Genomic DNA, 20,188 nt, shown 5'->3' on the forward strand with positions numbered 1-20,188 from the left:
TGGGCTCTACCCACATTGCTATGTCAAATAATGTCATTTTCTAAATGGCTGAGTCCTGTGTGATGTGCTGGCATTGAGTAAGGGGCAGACTCCTGAGCCCGACTGCCTGGGTTTGAATCCAGCTTTTACAAGTTTGACCTCATGCAAGTTACTTTTTACTGGTCTGTGCCTCAGTTTTCACATCCATGAAATGGGGATGATTATAATACCCGCCTCACAGGGTTATTGTTTGGATTAAGTGGCATAATATAAAGAGCATAGAACACTTCTGGGTACATAATAACATTGTTATTATTGTTGTCACTGTTACTTGATCCTGCTATTATTTAGTCTCTGCTGTGAGCTCCCTGCCCAATCTTGCTCTGTCCTCCCATCCTCAGTTTCTTCATCTATAAAGTACAGTGTTGAACCATGTGATCTGTGTCAGAGTCCTTCTTGTTAAACTTTCGGTCATCACCTTGTCCCTTTCATCTTCCCCACTGCAGCTGGAGGGATGTAGGTGGGATGCAGGGAGGACTGCCGGAACACTCATGACACACACGCGTGACTTGGAGGTTTCTAGGAATATATGGAGGAGAGAAGAACTCAACCCAGATTGCAGAAAGCAGAGGCAGGGGATGAACTTGCCACTGGGAGAGGGCAAGGGAGTTGGAGTAGGAGAGGCTCCCCATGTCCTCACCCCCCAGATTTTAGAGCTGAAAAGTGCTAGGAAGGGTTTCCTCCCCCTAACCCTCCCCGCTCTGGTCCAAACCTTCCCTCTGGGCCCCAGTCCCCCAGATGGTCTTAAAGGGAAGAAAAGAGGAAAATCCGTATCCAATCTGCTCTATTCAGAGCAATGGGAAGGCATCTGCATCTCAATCTTATCTTTGTGCTGAGTTGGGCTAAGCTTGGCCCCCCAAGTGGTGAGTGATGGGTGGGTGGGAAGATGCCTTCATCGCCCCCACGGAGAAGCCCGCTGCGGGGCCACCATATTCGTGGCCCTGGGCAGGGGCAGGAGAGGGCTGCCTCCACAATGCCTTTCCCCCCCTGCCAAACTGCAGACAGTACACATTCTTCCCTGCTCTTGCTTTCCCCTCTATTTCCTCTTCTTTTATTTTCCTTCTCTTTTTCTCCCCCTTTCCCAGGCAGGCAGCCAAGTGGAGACTTTGAATGGAGGCAAGGATGGAGGGGACTCAGGAAAGAGGACCGGCCTGAATCCCCTTCCCCAAAGATCCTCATGTACTGAGCTGGAGGTGGGGAGTAAAGGAAGCATCGCCTTCCTTCCCACCCACCCTGGCCCCTGGCTGTCAGGCCTGGGCTGGGGGAAGCTGCCAGGTGGCTGTCATCACGCTGGGCTCAGGGCTCCAGACTCTGCCCTGTCCATCTGGAACCTCTAGAATTTCTCCGGAGCCATTCAGGACCCGGAAAACCTGCCTCCCACAGCCCAAACTCACAGGAGGCTGGTGTGCAGCAGGAAGTCAGCTGAAAAATTTATAGCCAGAAAGCACTCTCCCTAGTAAGGAAGCCAACTCAGAAAACCAAATTAAACTGGGAGGGCTGCTTGGAGAGCGTGTGGAGCCAGGGCTGTGGAATGCAACGATAGGGCTGGGGCCAGTTTGTCTTCCAGGGAGGATGGTGAGTGTAGCGGCCTAGGGTGTGGGCTTGTGCAGCAGACAGTCTTGGATTCAAATCCCAGCTTCACTGGCAGTGGCAGGGGGACCTTGGGCAAGTGCCTCAGCTTCAAGAATGATGCTTATGTGGGCACCTCTTGGCCTTCTTGCAAAGCTGCTGTGAGATCCTGCAGGGGAAAGAGCGTACTTAGCACAGTGCCTAGCATGCTGTCAATATGCTCCAGGCACTTGCACTCAAGCCCTCATCTTTTAGGGGTTGTAAGTTGTCTTTTTCTTCCTGATGACACCCTTTCATGGTTTTTTTCACTAAAAAGAAAAGAGGTCTGAGGTTACCCTGGAGAGGACCTCCTTGTCGGCCGCAGTATGAGTGGCCGTGCTGCTCCTGCCTGGGTGCAGCTCTGTGGGCCACACGACTTCCAACCTGGTCCCTCATTCTCCCTGCTTCTGTCTGGAGCCAAGCACCGCAGTTGGATTGGGGAATTCTCCACAAGGGTGCAAATGGGGCTGAGATCTAGCTGCATTCTGGGTGCAAGACCAGCTTCCCAATGTCTACAGTTGCCCTGCTGATAAATGGCCTGCTCTAATTCACCTGTCCCCTTGCTCACTGCCACCAAACTTCCCAAAGCATGCACGGACCTGACCACATCTTTGTACTGTCCCAAACTAGCCACAAGTCCTCTTCAGCAGACGGAGACCTCCTGAATCTTTAGGTTTGTGCTCAAGTCTCACTGTGATTTGGCCTCGGTCCTCCTTTCCAGACTCAACTCCCTCTCTGCCTCCCTCCACCAGCTTCTCCAGATTGTCCAAGGATAGGCCAGGGCCAAGTCTTTCCCCTGCTGTGCCCTCTGGAATGCTCTTCGCTCCTGGTGGCTGGGGAAGCTCCACCCTTGTTCTCTTCAAGAGAGTTCCGCTTTCTACACGAGGCCTCTTAGCCACCCTCCTGACTGCAGCCTGTCACCCACTTTCCCAGGGCGTCTTCTCCCTTTTAGGGTACTGTCATCGGCTGCTTCCTGCTGCTCTACCCATGCATCCATCTTGCTGGACCCTGCAGGAGAGCCGGGCCCGATGCATCCTCCTGCTGAATGGAATGATCCCAGTGTGGCAACTCAGCTGCTACCCACCCCAGAGTGGTCTGGGCAGTCCCCTCTCTGAAAATGGGGGAGGGTTCAGTTGTGCAGGGGGCGCCTGTTAGGAGGCCAGTTTGGGCTCTGGGGAATTCAGCTCTCATACTCAACTCTCTTCGCCTCTGTCTCCGTCGTCCTTTGCCCCCGAGCAGAGGGCACGGGTCGCTCTGTAGCTGTGGGCCTCCTGATTGCTCTGGCCTTGGCTCCTGCCTCCACTTCTCTGCACTCCTTCACTGTCACTCGCCAATTGCACCCCCTCCGCCTGTTTCAGCAAACCCTCTTCCTAATCTCTGTGCTGGGAAAATGAGCCCAGAAGAAGTCCCATACAAGGCGGGGAGGCCTCAGGGGGCATGTGCGTGGGCATGCATTCTCTCACACACATACACGTGCATTCACACGCCTCCAGGCACCATTAGAGTGACCCCAAACCCAGGACCCACAGGGAACTGGGACAGCAGCGTGAGAGAAGGCAAGAGAAACTCTGGCCAAAGATTTGGGAAAATGCTTTCTTCGCTGCTGAAGATTTCCCAAAATAGCAGGAGTCAGCTGGTGCTGCATCTCCCCTCCCCTACTCCTAGAGCACTCTGCCCCAGCTCCAGTGCCAAGCAGGCCTGAGGCAGGGCAAGACACGGGCCTTCTGTGCCCCCTTCCCCATCCAGACCCCGGGCCACGGGTTGCTGTCTCTGCTCACTGGAGACATGTCTCTTCTCCTCTTTTAGACTGTAAGCTCCTTGAAGGCAAGGACCGTGCTTTTGTCTTGTGAACCTCCCTCCTCCCTACTTTCTCATCTATACAGGGCCCAGCACATAGCAGGTGTTCAGTAAATGCTCAGTGAAGTATTGTATAAATGAATGAACAGATACTTAGGTAACTAGTGGAATATGTTTTACATATTACTAGTAAACTAAAATATGAATTGGATTTCATAAAGAGCCTACTCGGTACCAGACTTAGTTCTGGGTGTATCAAAGCATTCTCTCTAAGCAAGAAGCTATTAACCTTATTTCACAGGGGATGAAACCAAGGTTTGCAACCAGGTAGGGCAGCCTCCCAAGCTCAGGGCTTTCTATGATACTATACAACCCTCAGGATAATTGGATTGGCTATGCACTGCTGGTGGGAACTTCTGGAACTATTTTAACATCAAATCAGACAGACGTGTTAGAAATAGAAGTTTCTGTTTGTCTTGGGAGTATTTGGTTGTATGTATGAAAAACCAAACTGTATGGGATATGAATTATATTTAGTTAATATAATCGAGATGTGAAAAGCAAGGACTTAAACTAGTTAGGAGTGTATTATTTGCTCATAATAATAATAATAGCACTTATACAATGCCTACTTTGTGGCAGATGCTGTTCTAGGCCTGTTAGACAAAAATAACTTATTTCATCTCCACAACAGCTGTGAGCTGGGTGTTATTATTCTCCCCATTTTGCAGAGAAGGAAACAAGAGACACAGCAAGCATAGGAAAGGAGTCTGGAGGTAGACAGAATGGAGTTGGTTCCATCTTCAACGTCCCAGGTTCCACCTACCTCAGCATATGGCTAAAGGTCACGTCCTTTGTTTTTTTAGAGACAGGGTCTAAAAAAAAAAAAATGAAAAAGAAGAAGAGAAGATGACTACTCAGGTAGGCTCAACACCTGTAATCCCAGTAGGTCAGGAGGTCAAGGTGATAGGATAGCTTGAGTCCAGGAGTTTGAGACCAGCCAGAGCAACATGGTGGACTCTGTTTCTACAAAAAAATAAAAAATTTTAAAAAATTTTAAAAATTGCCAGGCCTGGTGGTATGTGCCTGTAGTCCCAGCTACTCTGGAGGCTGAGGAGGGAGGATCGCTTGAGCCTGGGAGGTTGAGGCTGCAGTGAGCTGTGATCATTCCACTGCACTCCAGCCTAGGTGGCAAAGTGAGACCCTGTCTCCAAAAAAAAAAAAAAAATGACCACCACATAGGGTCCATATTTATCTGTTCCAGTTTCCTCTACAAAGACTGACCTGACCTGCTTTGCCATCCTTAGCATATGGCTAAAAGTCACTTACCAGCTGCAGATGGCTACTGTGGCACCATTCCTCCTATCTGCTGACCACTCTGGAAAAAGGGAAGCTCTCTTAGAACACATCCCTCTAAGCCCCACTGACAACCTCCTCATGCAGCTCATGGGCCACCTCTGCCTGAAAGACTAGGGAAAGTTTTGAGCAGGGCGGGTTGCCTCCTGCTGTCATGAAGCCGAGGCTCCTTTAGAAAGGAGGAAGGCAAGGACAGACTTAGGAGGCAACGCCTGTCGGCAACTCCTAGTCTGATATAACTCCAATGGGATTAAGTAAAAACGGGAAATTTTATTACAAGGATCTGGGAGTGGGGGTGGCTCATGGAAGCAGAACATATTTAAACCTCAGGAAAGGGCTGGAATTGGGAACTGGAAAGCTGTCAGCACGCCTCTGTCTCCTGTCACTTGTCTTTGCCTTCAGATTGTCCTCAGCTCACATGGCAGGTAGCAGATAACCACCCCACGGTGGGCACAGAGGCTCATGCCTATAATCCCAGCATTTTGGGAGGCTGAGGGATTGCTTGAGGCCAGCAGCTTGAGGTTACAGTGAGCTATGGTCATGCTCACTGCATTCCACCCTGGTTGGAAGCAGAGTGATATCCCATCTCATTAAAAAAACAAAAAACAAAACAAACAAACAAAAAACAGAATATGACCAGGGTCCACATTTACATATTCCAGTTTCCTCTACAAAGACTGACTTGACCTTGGGGGTTCACACACCCACATTGCTGTGGGAGAGACCTGATTTGTTTGTTCTGATCACATGACCATCCTGGTACAAGTAGCTGTGGCTGGGATGGGGACCCCATGGTACATATGAGGCTGCTGGGGCCTACCCCTTTGACCACAAATGGAGGGGAGATGATTGCCATAGATGGGTAATTCTTGGGAGTTGGGAAGTCACCTCCCAAGTTTAGAACTCGCCTCGAAAAGTCAGACCCCGAACACTTCCAGTGATATGGGAACCGACCACTCTTCTTTTTTCAGTATGATACCCGCAGTTGTGCTGAAATTTGCAAAGCTGCAGGCATAGACTCCTTGCTCTTGCCTCACCTGGAGGGAAGGTAACCGAGTAGAGGAGATCCCAGATCTAGGCCCTGCTCCATCCCTTCCCCACTCGTTGTGTCCTGTCCTTCCCTTCTCTCCTGAAACAGCAGACAGACGTGCTGTGCTGGGCCGCAGGTGGACACAGTAATATTAATCTGCAATTACTGATTCAAAAAGGACTTGGAGGACATATTTACATAAGAATGGAACTTCTGCTGCAGAACTTAGGTACATTAAGTCCTAGGGTTCAGGGTAGGAGAAGGGGCCCAGGATATGCTTCTAATTCCGGCCCCTGGAGCTTGGGATCTGGCCACATAGAGGGCCAGGCCTGCGGCTCTGAAGCTGGTGGTCAGACCTGGGGCGGGGAGGCAGAGAGGCCTGGGAAGGGAGCACAGGTCAGTGGGAGGGTGGGAAATAGTGAGGGGAGAGGAGGGCAATTGTCCTGGCACCTTGGATATTCTTAGGGGCTGACAGGAGAAAAGCCCCAGCTAAGGGCTAAAAAGCTGCTATTTGCATATGCATTGAATATCCCTAATGAGGTGTTCTATCAGTCAGGGTCCCCCCAGGAAACAGATGACATACTCACTTGGGGTAATGTGAGGGCAGTTTAATAAAGGAACTGTTTACAAAGGTGTTGGAAGGGGGTTTGGGAACCACATGGGATAACTCCCTGTGCAGTACCCAGGGGCTGGTAAGCAAGGAGGCGGCACCACCCCTAGTTCTGAAGGGAGGACAGAGGGAGCGATTTCCTTCCGAAGCCTGGAAGCAGGGGAGCTCTGGTCTGTCGAGGGTTGCAGCTGTGCTCACTCTACTGCCTTCTCCTCCCTCTGTTGGCCAAACCCAAGCAGGGCCTCCTTGGATGCAGTTCTCCCACATTCGTCCACCTCCCAGGCACAGAGCAGGGAAGAGGTGCAGGCAGAGGGCTTCCAGCATAAGTGTCAGAGGGCAAAAGGAAATGCTCCAGTCCCTGTTCCTCTCTCCCCAGAGCACCAGAATAACTCATGCTAGTTGATCACTCTGTCTGCCAGGTACTGCTCTAGGCCTTTTAAAGGTAATAACCCGTTTCATCCTCACAACTGCTAAAGAAGTTGATATTGTTATTATCATCCCCAGTTTGGAGAAACTAAGGCAGAGAGAGTGTTTTTCCCAGAGTCACACAGCTAGCAAAGAGGAGGGCTAGGACTGGGCCTCAGGTTGTCTTGCTCCAGAGATTTGGCCTCGCCCTTTGAATCCCTCTTCCCCAGTCCTGCGGCCTTGTTTGAGGGGCCAGGGGTCAATGTCAGGAAAATTGGTGGGCTCCAAGGATGGGAAGCAGAGCCAAACCCCATGCCACAAGACGGACCCAGGCTAGCGCTTAGGAAAAACTCCACGTGAGTGACAGTGTGAAAAATCACTTCAGGGAGTAGGTTTGGACCAAATCTCCCTCCCAGAGGGTCTCTGCTAAGAGGAATGGTCAGGCTCTTCTCGGGAGGAGTAAAGTATGAATGAGTTTGAGCCTGAGGATAAGGGGATCAAAAAGGTGCTGTGGGTCCTAATTCCAGGTGGGGTGCAGACCCGGGAGGGAGTGGGGGGAGAAGGGGCCAGTTGGGTGCACTGGCTTCATTCTGTTATTTCCTTGGAGGCGTGCAACCATTCAGTGATGGGTATTATTCCATTTCACACACATGTGAGGAACCTTAGGCAGGAAAAAAGTAATCCTACTGTGATTTTCCAGACCTGGAGTAAGGTAGTGGCAGTAGGAAGGGAAGAGAGAGGAAGGGTTGGGGCAAACGTCTTAGAGCAGGAAGGAGCCCCAGCCCTCTAGTCCTCCAGTTTCAACCCTGGGAGCTGCTCATCAGAATCACCTGGGAATTCCATACCTGCCAGCCCCGGACTCTGCTCCCTCAGGGGGATGATTCTAATTCACCCCAGCTCCTGGTCGGGGATCCCCAATCTAGTTCAACCTTTCATTTTATTGCTGAAGAAAGTGACACCAAGGAGTTCACTCTGGGTTAGAGACCTTTGAGAGACATAGGGTCAGTGCGGCTTGGTGACATGTTGGATGGACTAGGGAAGGAGAGAGGAGGTGGAAGGGACTCAGATGCGACAAGTCAGACAAATGTTAGGGTTTTCCAGGAGTTTTAGTGAACCCAAACTAGTTTTTTTTTAAGTTTCTTAAATCTAAAAACTTTATTGAGTGGCCAATATGATTACCTGGTCACAAATGAAAATAATATAAAAAGGTATTTACTGAGAAGCCTTGATTCCCATTTTGCTACTTAAAGATAACCTACTAAAATTAGTTTTGGTTTATTTTTCTAGTGTATATCAATGCTATTATAAACATATATAAATACATATGTTCTTATTTTTACCCTCTTATTTTCACAAAAGGTACCATGCTATTAAGCTGTTCTGTACCTTGCTTTTTTCACTTTTTTGATATGGATATTTTTCCATATCAAAGCCTAGAGGAAGCCTGGGCAGCAGAACAAGACGACCCCTCCACTTACAACAGAGCATGCCCCTCTAGTCATGCATGATGGTGCATGCCTGTGGTCCCAACCACTAGGGAGGCTGAGCTGGGAGGATCGCTTGAGCCCAGGAGCTCAAGACTGCAGTGAGCCATGATAGTGCCACTGCATTCCAACCCGGGCGACAGAGCAAGACCCTGTCTTTCTAAAAATTAAGTAAAATAAAGAGAGAAAAATCTTCATACTTTTTAACAGCTGCATAATATTCCATTGTGAAGATATACCCTAGTTTATTTGAGCAATCTCCTGTTTCTGAATATTTGGTTGTTTCCTGCCTTTCTGTTCTTTCAAAGAATGTGACAATGAACAATCTCGTACGTAAGTCACTTTGCACATGTGCAGGTGCCTCTGTGGTCTGTTTTTGCCCTCAACTATCTGTGAAGAGGCAGGTTTGATTTTTCAATTTACAATCTGTCACAGATGGATACTTACATAAAATTCAATAAAAGTGAATTACTAGAGAAATGAATTGAAATAAAACATGCAACATACAAGCCTGAATATTTTGTTATTAGATTCAATATACATAAAATTACTCTGTCAAATTATTATAAAGATTTTTAAACACTGACTCTCAGATCTCTGCATTTCTGTGACCGTGGAGTTGTTCCAGTGTGTGAATCGACACTGGTTTGTGGAACACACTCCAAGGAGGACGAGTGTAGACACAAAGAATTAGGTTGCTAGGTCGAGGGGTAAATACATGGGTAGTTTTGCCAGATATTGCCAGGATCACCCCACAGGGATTTGCCATCTTGCACACCCCAACCCCCACAGCAGTATATGGTAGTGGCCCTCTCCCCACTGCTTCACCAAAAGACTGCAGCATCTAACTTGGATTTTTGCTAAACTAATAGATGAGAAGTGGTATCTCAGTCTATGTTTTAACTGGTGTTGCTCTTATTATGAGTGAGGATAATTGTCATTCATATTTTAAGCTCCTGTTTATATTTATATTCTTTGCCTATTTTTCTACTGGATTGTTAGTCTTTTCCTTCCTGATTCCTAGAAGTTCTATAATCGCTGCATGAATTCATCTTGCTCGCTGTCCAGAAAAGCTGATGCATTGAGAACAGCAAGTTTTTGCAATAGAGAAAGAACTTAATAGATGCAAAGCCAGCTAAGCAGAAGGACAGGAGTTTATCATTATTCAAAGCAGCCTTCCCCAAAATTCAGAGGGTAAGGCTTTTAAAGGATAGTTTGGGAAGCAGTGGGGCTAGGGAGTGGAGAGCACTGATTGGTTAGGTCGTGGATGAAATCACAGGGAGTTGAAGCGTGTCATCTTGTGCTGAGTTCAGTTACTGGGTAGGGGGGCCACAAGGTCAGATGAACCAGTTTATCAGTCTGGATGGCACCAGCAGATCCAATAGAATACAGGGTCTGAAAAAATACCTAGAACACCAATCTCAGGTTTTACAATAATGTTATCTATAGGAGCAATTATTAATCTTGTGACATCTGGCTGAATGACTCCTGAGCCATATTGTCTTATCCTGTGGCTAAATTGTTAGTATTACAAAGGAGGTGTGATCCCCAAGCAAGGAGGGGGTTTGCTTTGGGAAGGGGCTGTAATCTTCTCTGCTTCAAAGTTAAACTGTAAACTAAATTCCTTCCACAGTTAGCTTGGCCTAGGCCTAGGAATGAGCAAGGGCAACTTGCAGGCTAGAAGCAAGATGGAGTCTGTTAGGTCAGATTTCCTGCACTGTCATACTTTTTGCAAAGGCAGTTTCAGTTCTTTATATATTAGGAATATTAGTCTGTTGTTTGTGATATGAATTGCAAATATTTCTTTCTAGTTTGTCATTTTCCTTATGATTTTGATGGATTATTTTTTAAAAATTTTATTTATTTATTTATTTTAATTTTTTTTTTTTAAATTTTTATTTTTAGTAGAGAAGGGGTTTCCCCATGTTGGTCAAGCTGATCTTGAACTCCCGACCTCAGGTGATCCGCCCTGCTCAGCCTCCCAAAGTGCTGGGATTACAGGCATGAGCCACTGCGCCCGGCCTGATTGATGTTGTTTTGGGGGAGAGGAGGGGGAAGTGCAGGTGTTTGCGATTTTAATGTAGTCAAATGTATCAATCTTTTCTTTGATGGCTTCTGGATTTTGAGCCATGGTTTCTCATGCCAAGGTATAAAGGATCCTGCCTGCATTTTCTTCTAGTATTTTTATGATTTTTATCCTTAACATTGAAATCTTTTGTCTATTTGAATTTTTTCCTAGTATATAAAGTATGAGTTACGGATCCAGATTTATCTTTATACAAACAACTACCCATGGCCTCAGCTCCATTATTAAAATCCCTAAGATACTACCTTTATCATTAAAACTAATTTTAAACCATTTGGAATCATAAATAGAAAAGGCACTGTAATTTGTCAGTTTTGTAGAGAATGCTATTACAGGGGAAATTAGCTTTCAGGGAATGATCTATATCTTTGCATTTACTAGAGCAGAGCAAACTCTGAGTAACATAAATACAATAGAAATTTATTTTTCAAATCCGGTGGGGGCACTGATAACCACAAGGAAATGGAGGGAAGTGGGCCCAGATGGAGGGAGCCCTTGGTGAGACTTAGTGTTTACTTTACAGGTCTTCTCCCCTGTCTGCCTCCCGGAGCTAGGACTGCAGAGGGGCCCACCATGGTGCTTGCAGGCCCCCTGGCTGTCTCGCTGTTGCTGCCCAGCCTCACACTGCTGGTGTCCCACCTCTCCAACTCCCAGGATGTCCCCAGTGAGCCCAGCAGTGAGCAGCAGCTGTGCGCCCTGAGCGAGCACCCCACCGTGGCCTTTGAAGGTAAGAGCTGCTTCCTACTTGGCCCTGTCTTGCAATGGCCGTGTCCTGAAGGACTTAGGTCAGGCCTTGGCAGGATGTTTCTGGCTGTTGGATGTCCTTGGGATGTTCATTAACTGCTGGGTCCCGGGGTCCTGAGACTCTTCCTCTGGTGCTGGATGTTTTAAGAAGGATGGGGAGCAATGGGCTGGAGGGGTCTAATTTTTGTCTCTCGGTAATTTATTCAGGCCCTTCATGCATGCCAACCTGGGGGAAGGGGAGTCTTTTGCTAGAAAAGGAAGTTGTGGATGCCCTGGGTGGAGGTGGCCAGGGGTCTCAGCATGACTCACGCATTAGGAGGTACCTGGAGATCTCTGGAAAGCTTCCTTCTGCTCTAAGGGGCTGCAGGGATCCCTCTCTTTAGGGTCTTGGGAAACCTCAGTGCAAGGGCCCTGGTGACTCATAATGCCTTCTGTTTGTCAAGGGAGGGTATGAGAATGTGCTATTAAAGTGTTTCCCAAACTGTGATCTGTAAATCACTGGACATATTCCAAGGGGTCTGTAAATTCTTGATAAGAGTTTCTAAAATTAGTATATACATTCTAATACTTGCTAAAAAACAAAACACAAATACCAGAGCATCCCAGACATTCTCTCACGACCTGTTACCCAGTTTGGGTGGGTCCTGGTTGTGTTACAGTCACATTAGTACTTCATGAACCACCACCTACTTGGCAGCTCACACTGGGATCTGCAGATGTAGTCTCAGGGGTCCCTAGGCTCTTAAGTTTGATCAACACTGGCCGGTTTCCTCCTCATAGTAACCCTGTTGGGGAGGCAGTGCAAGGAGATCGTCACTGCCTTTTACAGATGGGAAGCCTAGGCGTGGCGGGCCAGAGAGGCTTGTCAGAGCCAGTCCTCAGTGCTGGGCTCCTGACTCCACGTGCAGTGCTCTGTCCACTGCCCACTGCAGAGCGATCAGGTGCTCTACCCTCCGGTGGCCCATACGGGAGGACATGCAGAGCCCCATCCTGCAGGAGTGGGCGGGGCAAGATGGAACCCAATTGGAAAAATCAACCAGTGAGGCCCAGGATTTGAGGGGTGGGAGAGGCAGTATGTATGAGAGTCTGGGGGTGTTGAGGAAGGGTGGGATTCCCAGCTGTGGGCTGGTTCCTCTCAGGGAGGAAGGTTTCCAGCTGTCTTCTCGGCGCTGTCTTGTTTGAGCTGGGATCCAAGGCTTTGAAGGCTTAAGTGGATTAAAGTAAATTAACAATGTCCTAAGCCTGCAAAACACGTGCACACCCTCAGACTTCTGATGGCTCCTGGAGTGCTGGTGGCTGTCCCTGAAGAGGACAGAGGGAGACAGAAGGAGTGGATTCCTAGGGCTACCCTCCTCACATTGGGGCTCCTGTGGCAGCTCCTAATGAAACATTTCCTCCCAGGGGCTTTGTTGGGGGCACTATTGGCCTGGCTGAGTCTGGGGGCAGGGACATGGAAGGAGGGCTGGGGAATCCCTGTCCCCCGACCAGGCAGGTCTCCATCTGTGCAAATTAGATTGGGGGAGGAAGTCAGGGAGGTGGGAGACATCTTCCTTGTATGCCTGGGGTCCTTGAAACCATTTTTGATCCTCAGGTATGAATTGAATGAATCTGACTTCTCACCCCACCCTCTTACAGAATGAAGGAATGCCCTCCTCCCCTTCTGCATTCTGACAGCTTTGAGTTTTCCTATCCATTTGCCGAATTTGTATTGGGCCCTGCTTTGTGCCAGGTACAGAAGGGGATGCTGTGGGGCCTTGGAGGTGAACAAAAGTTTTCTTTGCGTACCTAATGATCTTGTATTGTTGGTTAAAAGTCACTGCCTTTGGTCCCTCAGCCCAGCTGGTACTGGTTCTGGTCTTGGACCAGGACTGGTTCTCTTGTGTTCCTACATCCCTTAGCACGGCTGAGCACACAGTAGGGACTCAGTTCACACTGGGCAAAGGACTGTGCTCTGGAATGCTGTGCTCAGAAGTTGCCCTAATCAAGGACAGCACCAACCCCAGCCTCCAAGCCCCCTAGGATGTTACACTTCTTTTCTGACCAATCTGTAGGCTGCCAGCTTGTAACTGTGAGTTTCCCTCTCCCCTGACACCTGACTGAGCTGTGCATAACCCCTAAACACCCTAGAGGAGCTGCCAGTCGCAGAATCTCACTGCTGTTTTTCTGTCGTGTAAGGTTAAATTTTCTCCTGTGGGTTTCTCTTGGGGGGGCCAAGCTGTGTTTCTCTTCAGCCTGCATATTCTCTCATTTGCCAGTGTTACCCTTCCAGGCAGCAGGAGAAGCCAGCCTGGACTTAACACTGGCAGTGGTTAACCCACAAGGTGGGTAATTGAATTGACTATAATTAAAATCACAGGCGCGTCATGGAGAATGTCATTTTTCTCTTAAAGTCACCATCCAAAGCCTTTGCCATACATGGAGCTCAGAACGTGCTTGGTGTTTTTAAAGACAGCCTTCCCTCTGGTCCCCTTGGCCTGTTTAATACAAGCAGTCTGGTTCCCTTCCCAAGGCTCCCCCAGGATCCACGTGCTATGCCCGGCCCCTTCTGTCCCCACTTCCCCCATCCCCCTTGCCCGTGTTGGTCGGGGCTATGGGAGAGGGACTGAAACTGGAAGAGGCCACCACCCTCCATACCTCCACTCCCACCTCCCCATTTTTATCCCAGCTTCTACCCTGTTTCCTCTTCTTTTCCCCTCCTCCCCAGGAAAGGGCCTAAGTGAAGACTGAGCTGGGAAGTCCCCAGAAGGAGTATCCACTGCAGACCCATCATGCCACCTCCTCCCTCATTCAGCTGCCTATATCTGGAATACCCTTGTTGAAAGGGAAGGAGGGAATTAAGGTGTAATCTGTTTGCTGCTGTTAGGGAGCACCCAGTCTCACAGGGACAGGGAAGACCCCGCCCTACACACACAGAAAATATTTGACCACATTCAGAGTAACAATAACATACAATGTGAATGGAATGAAAAGGATAGAGAGAATGTGGAACAAAATAAGATCAGGGTGGAGAGGCTGTAATCCAGGAAGGCTTCCTGGAAGAGGAGGACCCTTGGTTTCATTTCTAAGGTAATATAATATTTATCCAGGATTTCTGAGAGGTCAGCTAAAAACCTAACCCACCAGACTCCAGATCCACTTCTTATCCTATATTGCCCAAAGACCATCGTGACTACATGACAATTCTTGCCAACCTATAATCACCTGCTGGGGGCAAAGGCAGGCCCAAGGGGTTTGCTTCATTTTGCTGCAGAATTTCTTTCTTCTTCTTTTTTTAATCATGCCTATCACAGTTTTCTGAAAAACATCCAATTCGCAAAACCTTCAGTTCTCCAGGGAGCGATTAAGTGTTTGCCTGTCGTGCAGAAATGAAGGGCTGCTTTTACTCTGTAGTGGAGGGATAATGAGCAATGATTTATTTCCCTTGGATTACACACACAGTCTCTCTCCCTCCCCAACCTCTCTCCCCCCATCCCCCCCCACCCCCGCCCCCCCGCCGCCGCCCGGCCGGCCGTTGTGTGAGTCAGTTGCTAAGGCACTATGGGGAGAAAGCACAGTGCCTCCCATTACCCCGGAATCTTTACCACCATCGGCATGAAAGTCCCTCTGCTCCATGGCTCTCTCCTTACTGGTGCCAATTCCCACCCAGCCATGGGTCATGCACAGGCTGAGGGGGAGCTATCAGGAGGCTGTGAACCAAGAAGGGAGAAGTGTGTCTTCAGCAGGAGGGAAACAGAGAGAGTCAGCCGGCACTTTCTAAGCAGGCCCTCCCAGACCACTCCCCATCCGCCCAGAGGCTGTGAGGTCTCCTCTCTGCCCACCCAATCCCTTTGAAAGGCCTTGATTGGGAACAACCTTCCTTAGAGGCAGGGTGGACACTGACCGCGCAATCTCTGCACCTCCCACCTCTGCAGAATCTTGTCTGAAAATCCAGTTCCCCTCATACAAGGAGGGATTGAGGATTATTCATATATTCGTTCAAACACTGCTAGGTGCTCAACTGAGACTGGAGATCTAGGAAGCAAAGTCTTTCTTGGCCCCCAGGGCAAACTACCAGGCTAGACACACAGTGTGGCAGTAAAGTAGAAAACTACGGGAGCCCTTAACCCTGGCTTGAAGCAGTCAGGGAAGGCTTCTTGGAGGAGGTAGGGATGGGGGTGAACAGGAATTGTTCCATCGAGGGAGAACAGAAGCACAAAGGTTTGCAGGCTCTTGTGGGATGGACTTGGGGAAGTATGAAGTGTTTGTTTAGTGTGGCTGGGGTGAAGACTTTAGGGAATGTCTTTCAGGGGATCAGTAAATAATCACTGTGCCAGGCACTGGACTTGGGAGGACAGCGGACCAGAACCCAAGGGCCTTCGCAAGAGTTGGACTTTTCCTGGGGGTGGTTGGGAGCTATGGACGGGTTCTGGGCTGGGGAGTGACATGACCACATTTGCATTTGAGAACAAGCGCTCGGGTTGCTTTGTGGGAAATTGACTAAAGGGGCAGGCGTGGAAACCAGGCTGGTTAGGAGGCTGTTGGCACTGCTCCAGACAAGAGCTAGTGGTGGCTTGGATGGGGGTGGGATACAGTGGGAAAACAGTGGAAGGATTTCAGAGGCAGTTTAGAGGTAGAACAGGCAGGATTTGCCAGTGTATACTCATGTGGCTAGTGAGGGCCTGGGGGAAGTCAAGGGTGAGTATAGGTATCCCTTCATGCCTCTGCAGGGAGGGTAATGCCCTCCTCTGAGCTAAGGAATGTGGCAGAACAGTGACTACAACACCCACTCCCAAGTCCCTGGGGCCACAGAGGTGGGCAGGTGACACCAGATCTCCTGGGTGGCACTGCCCCACTTCCCCCCCGATTTTCACCCTTCTGTTCTGTGGTCTGTGCGGTGCAGTTGGGAGCCCCTGGCCCAGCAGTAACCACAGTGTTGCCTCTCCCTCCACCAGATCTGCAGCCATGGGTCTCTAACTTCACCTACCCTGGAGCCCGGGATTTCTCCCAGCTCGCCTTGGACCCCTCCAGGAACCAGCTCATTGTGGGAGCCAGGTAACAAGGGGCAGAGGGGTGGGGGCCGGAAGTGCAGGGGCTTGGAGCTGGGTGGAGGGAATAGTATTCAGGATGAACTCACCTGGGCAGACCCATGTGCTGGGCCCCATCCTCTCTGCTGGGCCCTCTCCGTGTGGATGTCTGTCCCCCACAGAAGGAAGCGTGTTTTGGCTGGGTGGGGGTGGGGGTGACTCTTGACTTCACAATCTCAGCCAGCTGCAGGCCTCTGTGGTTGGCAGTTAGTGAGGGCAGGGATGCCTGCTGACCACCTCCTGCCCGGTCCCTGCCTGGTCCCTGCTCGGCTGCCAGAATGGCTTTCTGGGCCAGTTCCCTGGGAGCTCCATGCAGAGAAGGTGCCCAGGAGCCCCCTGCCGGCCAGCCGGCGGCCTGCACCTGGGACGGCTGGGTAGGGGTAGAACCTTTCCCGAAGGACCTCACCTGCCTGTGGCGTGACTTCTTAGTCCGCTGTTCAGATCCAATATCCAACAGACAGTACTCTCCAGGGGAACCTGCGGAGGCTTTCTGGGTGGACTAGGAGGAGCTCATTCCTCATGAAACCACTGGCTCTGGTAGGGAGGGGGCTTAGAGAGGGCCGATTCCAGAGGGTCTCAGGGTGCAGTCCCTGGCCCAGCAGCACCTGAGAATGTGTTGGAAATGCAGATTCTTGGGTCTTTCTCAGACCTCTTGAGTCAGAAACTCTGGGAAGAAGCAACCTGTGTTTTAGCAACCCTTCCAGGTGGCCTGATCACACTCAAGTTTGAGAATCTCTGGTGTCACCCAACTGTCCTCATTTAAAGCAGGCGGTAGCAGAGGCCCTGAGAGGGGAAGGTGACCTTCCCAGCATCACATAGCATGATGGCAACAGGGTGTGGGGACTACAGCCAGGTCTCCTTAACCCAGGCCTAGAGTTGCTCTGCAGGTCTGTCTGTGTCATCACCTGGGACTGCACTATTTTTCAGCTCTGCAGCCCAGAAGTTCTGACTCAGTGGGTGTGGGGTTGGGGAGAGGGTGGCCACTGGGTTGGGCACTTCTGGGCCACGCTGTAGCTGACCATCCTTGCCCTGGAGCTTTCCTTAGTGTCTCCACCCCTTCATTTGCTGTATGAAAATGAGGCAAGTCAGGAACAGAGCTCTGGATTAGGTGTGGATGAGCTGGGTTCCTGTCCTGGGGGATCTTGACCTTGGAGCCTCAGTTTCCTCATGTGTAAAGTCTGGGTTACTGTCTCTGTGCCACCAATCTCACAGGGCTGCTGTGAAGCTGGGCCTGAAAGCATTTTTCTTTTATTTTTTTAATTTTTAAATTAACTATTTTGTCTTATGGTAGGACATTCAAAAGGTACAAAGGAGTATATGGTGAAAAGCAGGGCCACCCTCTCAAACAAGCAGGACCCCCAACTGAAGGTGCACCCAGTGGTGAGATTCTTGACTGTCCCCCCAGAGGGAGTCTGTCCATATGCAAGTATACAAGAGGATGGACTTTATTTTCCCAGCAAAGAGAGTAATTGTTTTACTCTCTATTTTGAGATGATTGTAGATTTACATACAGTTGTAAGAAATAATAGAGAGAGATCCCATATACCCTTCACCCAGTTTCCCCCAAGGCTAACATCTTGCATTACTGTAAGACAACATTACAATCAGGAAACTGGCCTTGATGTGATCCTTCAACATAATTGTGATTTCTCCCGTTTTACATGTGTACTTTAACAAACCTAGATGGTAGCATCCGAAGATTCTGCTCTGAGCCTTGTGAAAGCATTTCGAAAGCTGCCATTTATTCCGCACTGGCCATGTGCCAGGCATGTGCTATATATGTAGTAAGTCAGTTATTGCATGTAGTAAATGTAGTAAATCACACATGTGTTTAATCTAATACATGTAGTAAATTATACCCGCAGTAAATCATTGAATCTTCACAAGTGGGTGAACCCAGGAAGTGGGTTCTGTGTACCCCCATTTTATGGACCAGGAAACTGAAGCTTGGAGAGGTTAGGTTACCCTGTGACTGTGGTCACACTGTTCTTCCTGGTCTGCTCTGCGGCTTCCCCAGAAGGTGGTTATGTTTTCTGTCTGGAGGCTTCCCACACACAGATGGAGAGACACTTTTTCCTGCATCCTTGAGCCTGGCTATGCCCTCAGATGGACGGGAAAATCAATTCTAGACCTGGTCCCTCAGGCTTCTTAGAACCAACGTAGTGGGTCCTTGGCCACTTTCTTTTCCTGTCTCCAGCTCATTTTCCTTCCTCCTTTTCTTCTGCCTGACATTGTCTTCCCTTCTTCTTGACCCCTGGACCTCTGGAATTCAGGCTAGGGAAATTTTATATTCATTTATACCCCTCCTTGTTCCGCAAGGGATTTAGGGTGGGTCAGGCTACAGAGATTTCTCTCTGTTCTCATATTCCAGCTCCCAGGAGAGCTGACTGCGATGTTGTGATGAATGATTTTTGATGGGATAAAAATGAATAAAGTGATGCAATGTTTCCCCTAATTTGTTAAAGCTGTGAGCAGATGCCTGTGTTACCTGAGCAGGCAGCTGGGGCACAGCCATAAGCTGGAGCTCATCTGTTCCCAGCCCAGGAGGGTGGGACGGGGGGAGCTCTGCTAAGGACTTGGGGAGGGGGTTGGGGAAGGACAGCAGAGGCCTGGAGCCAAGGTCACCCAGGAGGCCCCCCCAGCCCCAGGACAGCAAAGAAGCTGAGTGGGACCTGGGCCTGGAGCCAGAGCTGGGAAGAGAAGTCTCTCGGCCTGCGGCGTCTCCTTCCGGCTCTGGATTCCTTCAACACGGGCCCCTCTTTCTCTTTCTGGCCCACTCCACAGCCTTTCCCTTCATTTCCCTCCTCAGCTGAGGTAGGCCAGAACTTTCTAAAGTCTTTATTCCTAAAAAGTTTAGGAACCGCAATAGGAATAGCCCAAAGACAGAAGAACCAAAGCAAGAAAAGTGTTGGGGAAACCAAGACTTTACATGTGTTCAACATGAACAGAGCCTTTTAATGTGCATCACACCATTCCTCTGTCTCCACAGTCCTGTGAAATAAGAAACACAGCCATTCACTTCCCCATTGTACAGACAGGCACTGAGGCTCTCAGAAGGTGGCAGGTGGCTGAGCTGGAATTCTCCCTGTCTGTACATGGTGGCCTCCTGGCTCCAGCGTCCATGCAAAGAAATTGCAGCAGTGGCTGACACTTATGATACTCAAAAAGTGTCTGATATCATTATTCCTAGTAGTAGTATCCTCTTTATTACTGAAGGTGAAAATGGTTTGAGGTAGGTGAGCCTGGAAGCCCTGTGCAGGCTGGACTGTGGGGAGAAGGATGGTGAGGTGGTGGGTGGGGTCTTTTGGGCTAGAGGAGAGAGGGCGGTCCAGAGAGGTGGCCACAGAAAGGTCAGACCCGGAGTCACCGACTGCTGGAGAGACTGCAGGAGATGAACAAACAAACCGGACTCAGGACCCTGGGACGTGGAACCAGGAGAGATGGCTGGCCTGTGTGAGGAGGGGTGGGTCAGGGTGGTGGGCCAGGATAGGAGGAAGCTGGCTGTCTGCATCCCTGTAAGAGTGCTGTGAGGCTTTACGTTTAACAGCCTCCATGTTTGGAAAAGGTGGGGTCAAGGGGTTCCTCTCTGGGCCAGCTGAGTTGGCTGGGAGCAGAGACAACATGGGACTTGGAGGAAAGTCTGGGTTTGAATCCTAACTCCTTCACTTACTATCTTGGTGACTTGGGCCATTTACCCACCTTGCTTCATCATCTGTAACATGGAGCTTCCTGGATTTCCTCCCAGGGTTGTGTGAAGATTAAGTGAGCAAATGGAGGTAAAGCTCTCCTTGGGGGTTGACCCTAGGCAATCAGCACCCAGTCCTGGCATCCCAGAAGGCCCGAGCCAGGAAGCTGCTCCCTGGGTCCTGCCTGCAGAACCAGCGTCACTTAGGATGTCTGTTTCCATTTTCACAGGAACTACCTCTTCAGACTCAGCCTTGCCAATGTCTCTCTTCTTCAGGTACG

At 49.6% G+C, this 20,188-nt stretch overlaps 1 protein-coding gene across 2 annotated transcripts in view; it reads left to right on the forward strand.

Annotated features, from left to right (window-relative positions):
* The window catches only part of SEMA5B (semaphorin 5B), a 120,470-nt gene that overhangs the window by 69,340 nt on the left and 30,942 nt on the right, over window positions 1-20,188 (forward strand). For both annotated transcript variants that reach the window (XM_050781826.1, XM_050781827.1), the window contains exons 2-4: window positions 10,939-11,142; window positions 16,091-16,190; window positions 20,138-20,183. In XM_050781826.1, the coding sequence (XP_050637783.1) occupies window positions 10,989-11,142; window positions 16,091-16,190; window positions 20,138-20,183 (300 nt within the window). In that variant the 5' untranslated portion in view covers window positions 10,939-10,988. The remainder of the gene's footprint in view (window positions 1-10,938; window positions 11,143-16,090; window positions 16,191-20,137; window positions 20,184-20,188) is intronic.

This window comes from Macaca thibetana, chromosome 2 (genome assembly GCF_024542745.1).
Source record: "Macaca thibetana thibetana isolate TM-01 chromosome 2, ASM2454274v1, whole genome shotgun sequence".
NCBI classification, from domain to species: Eukaryota; Metazoa; Chordata; class Mammalia; order Primates; family Cercopithecidae; genus Macaca; species Macaca thibetana.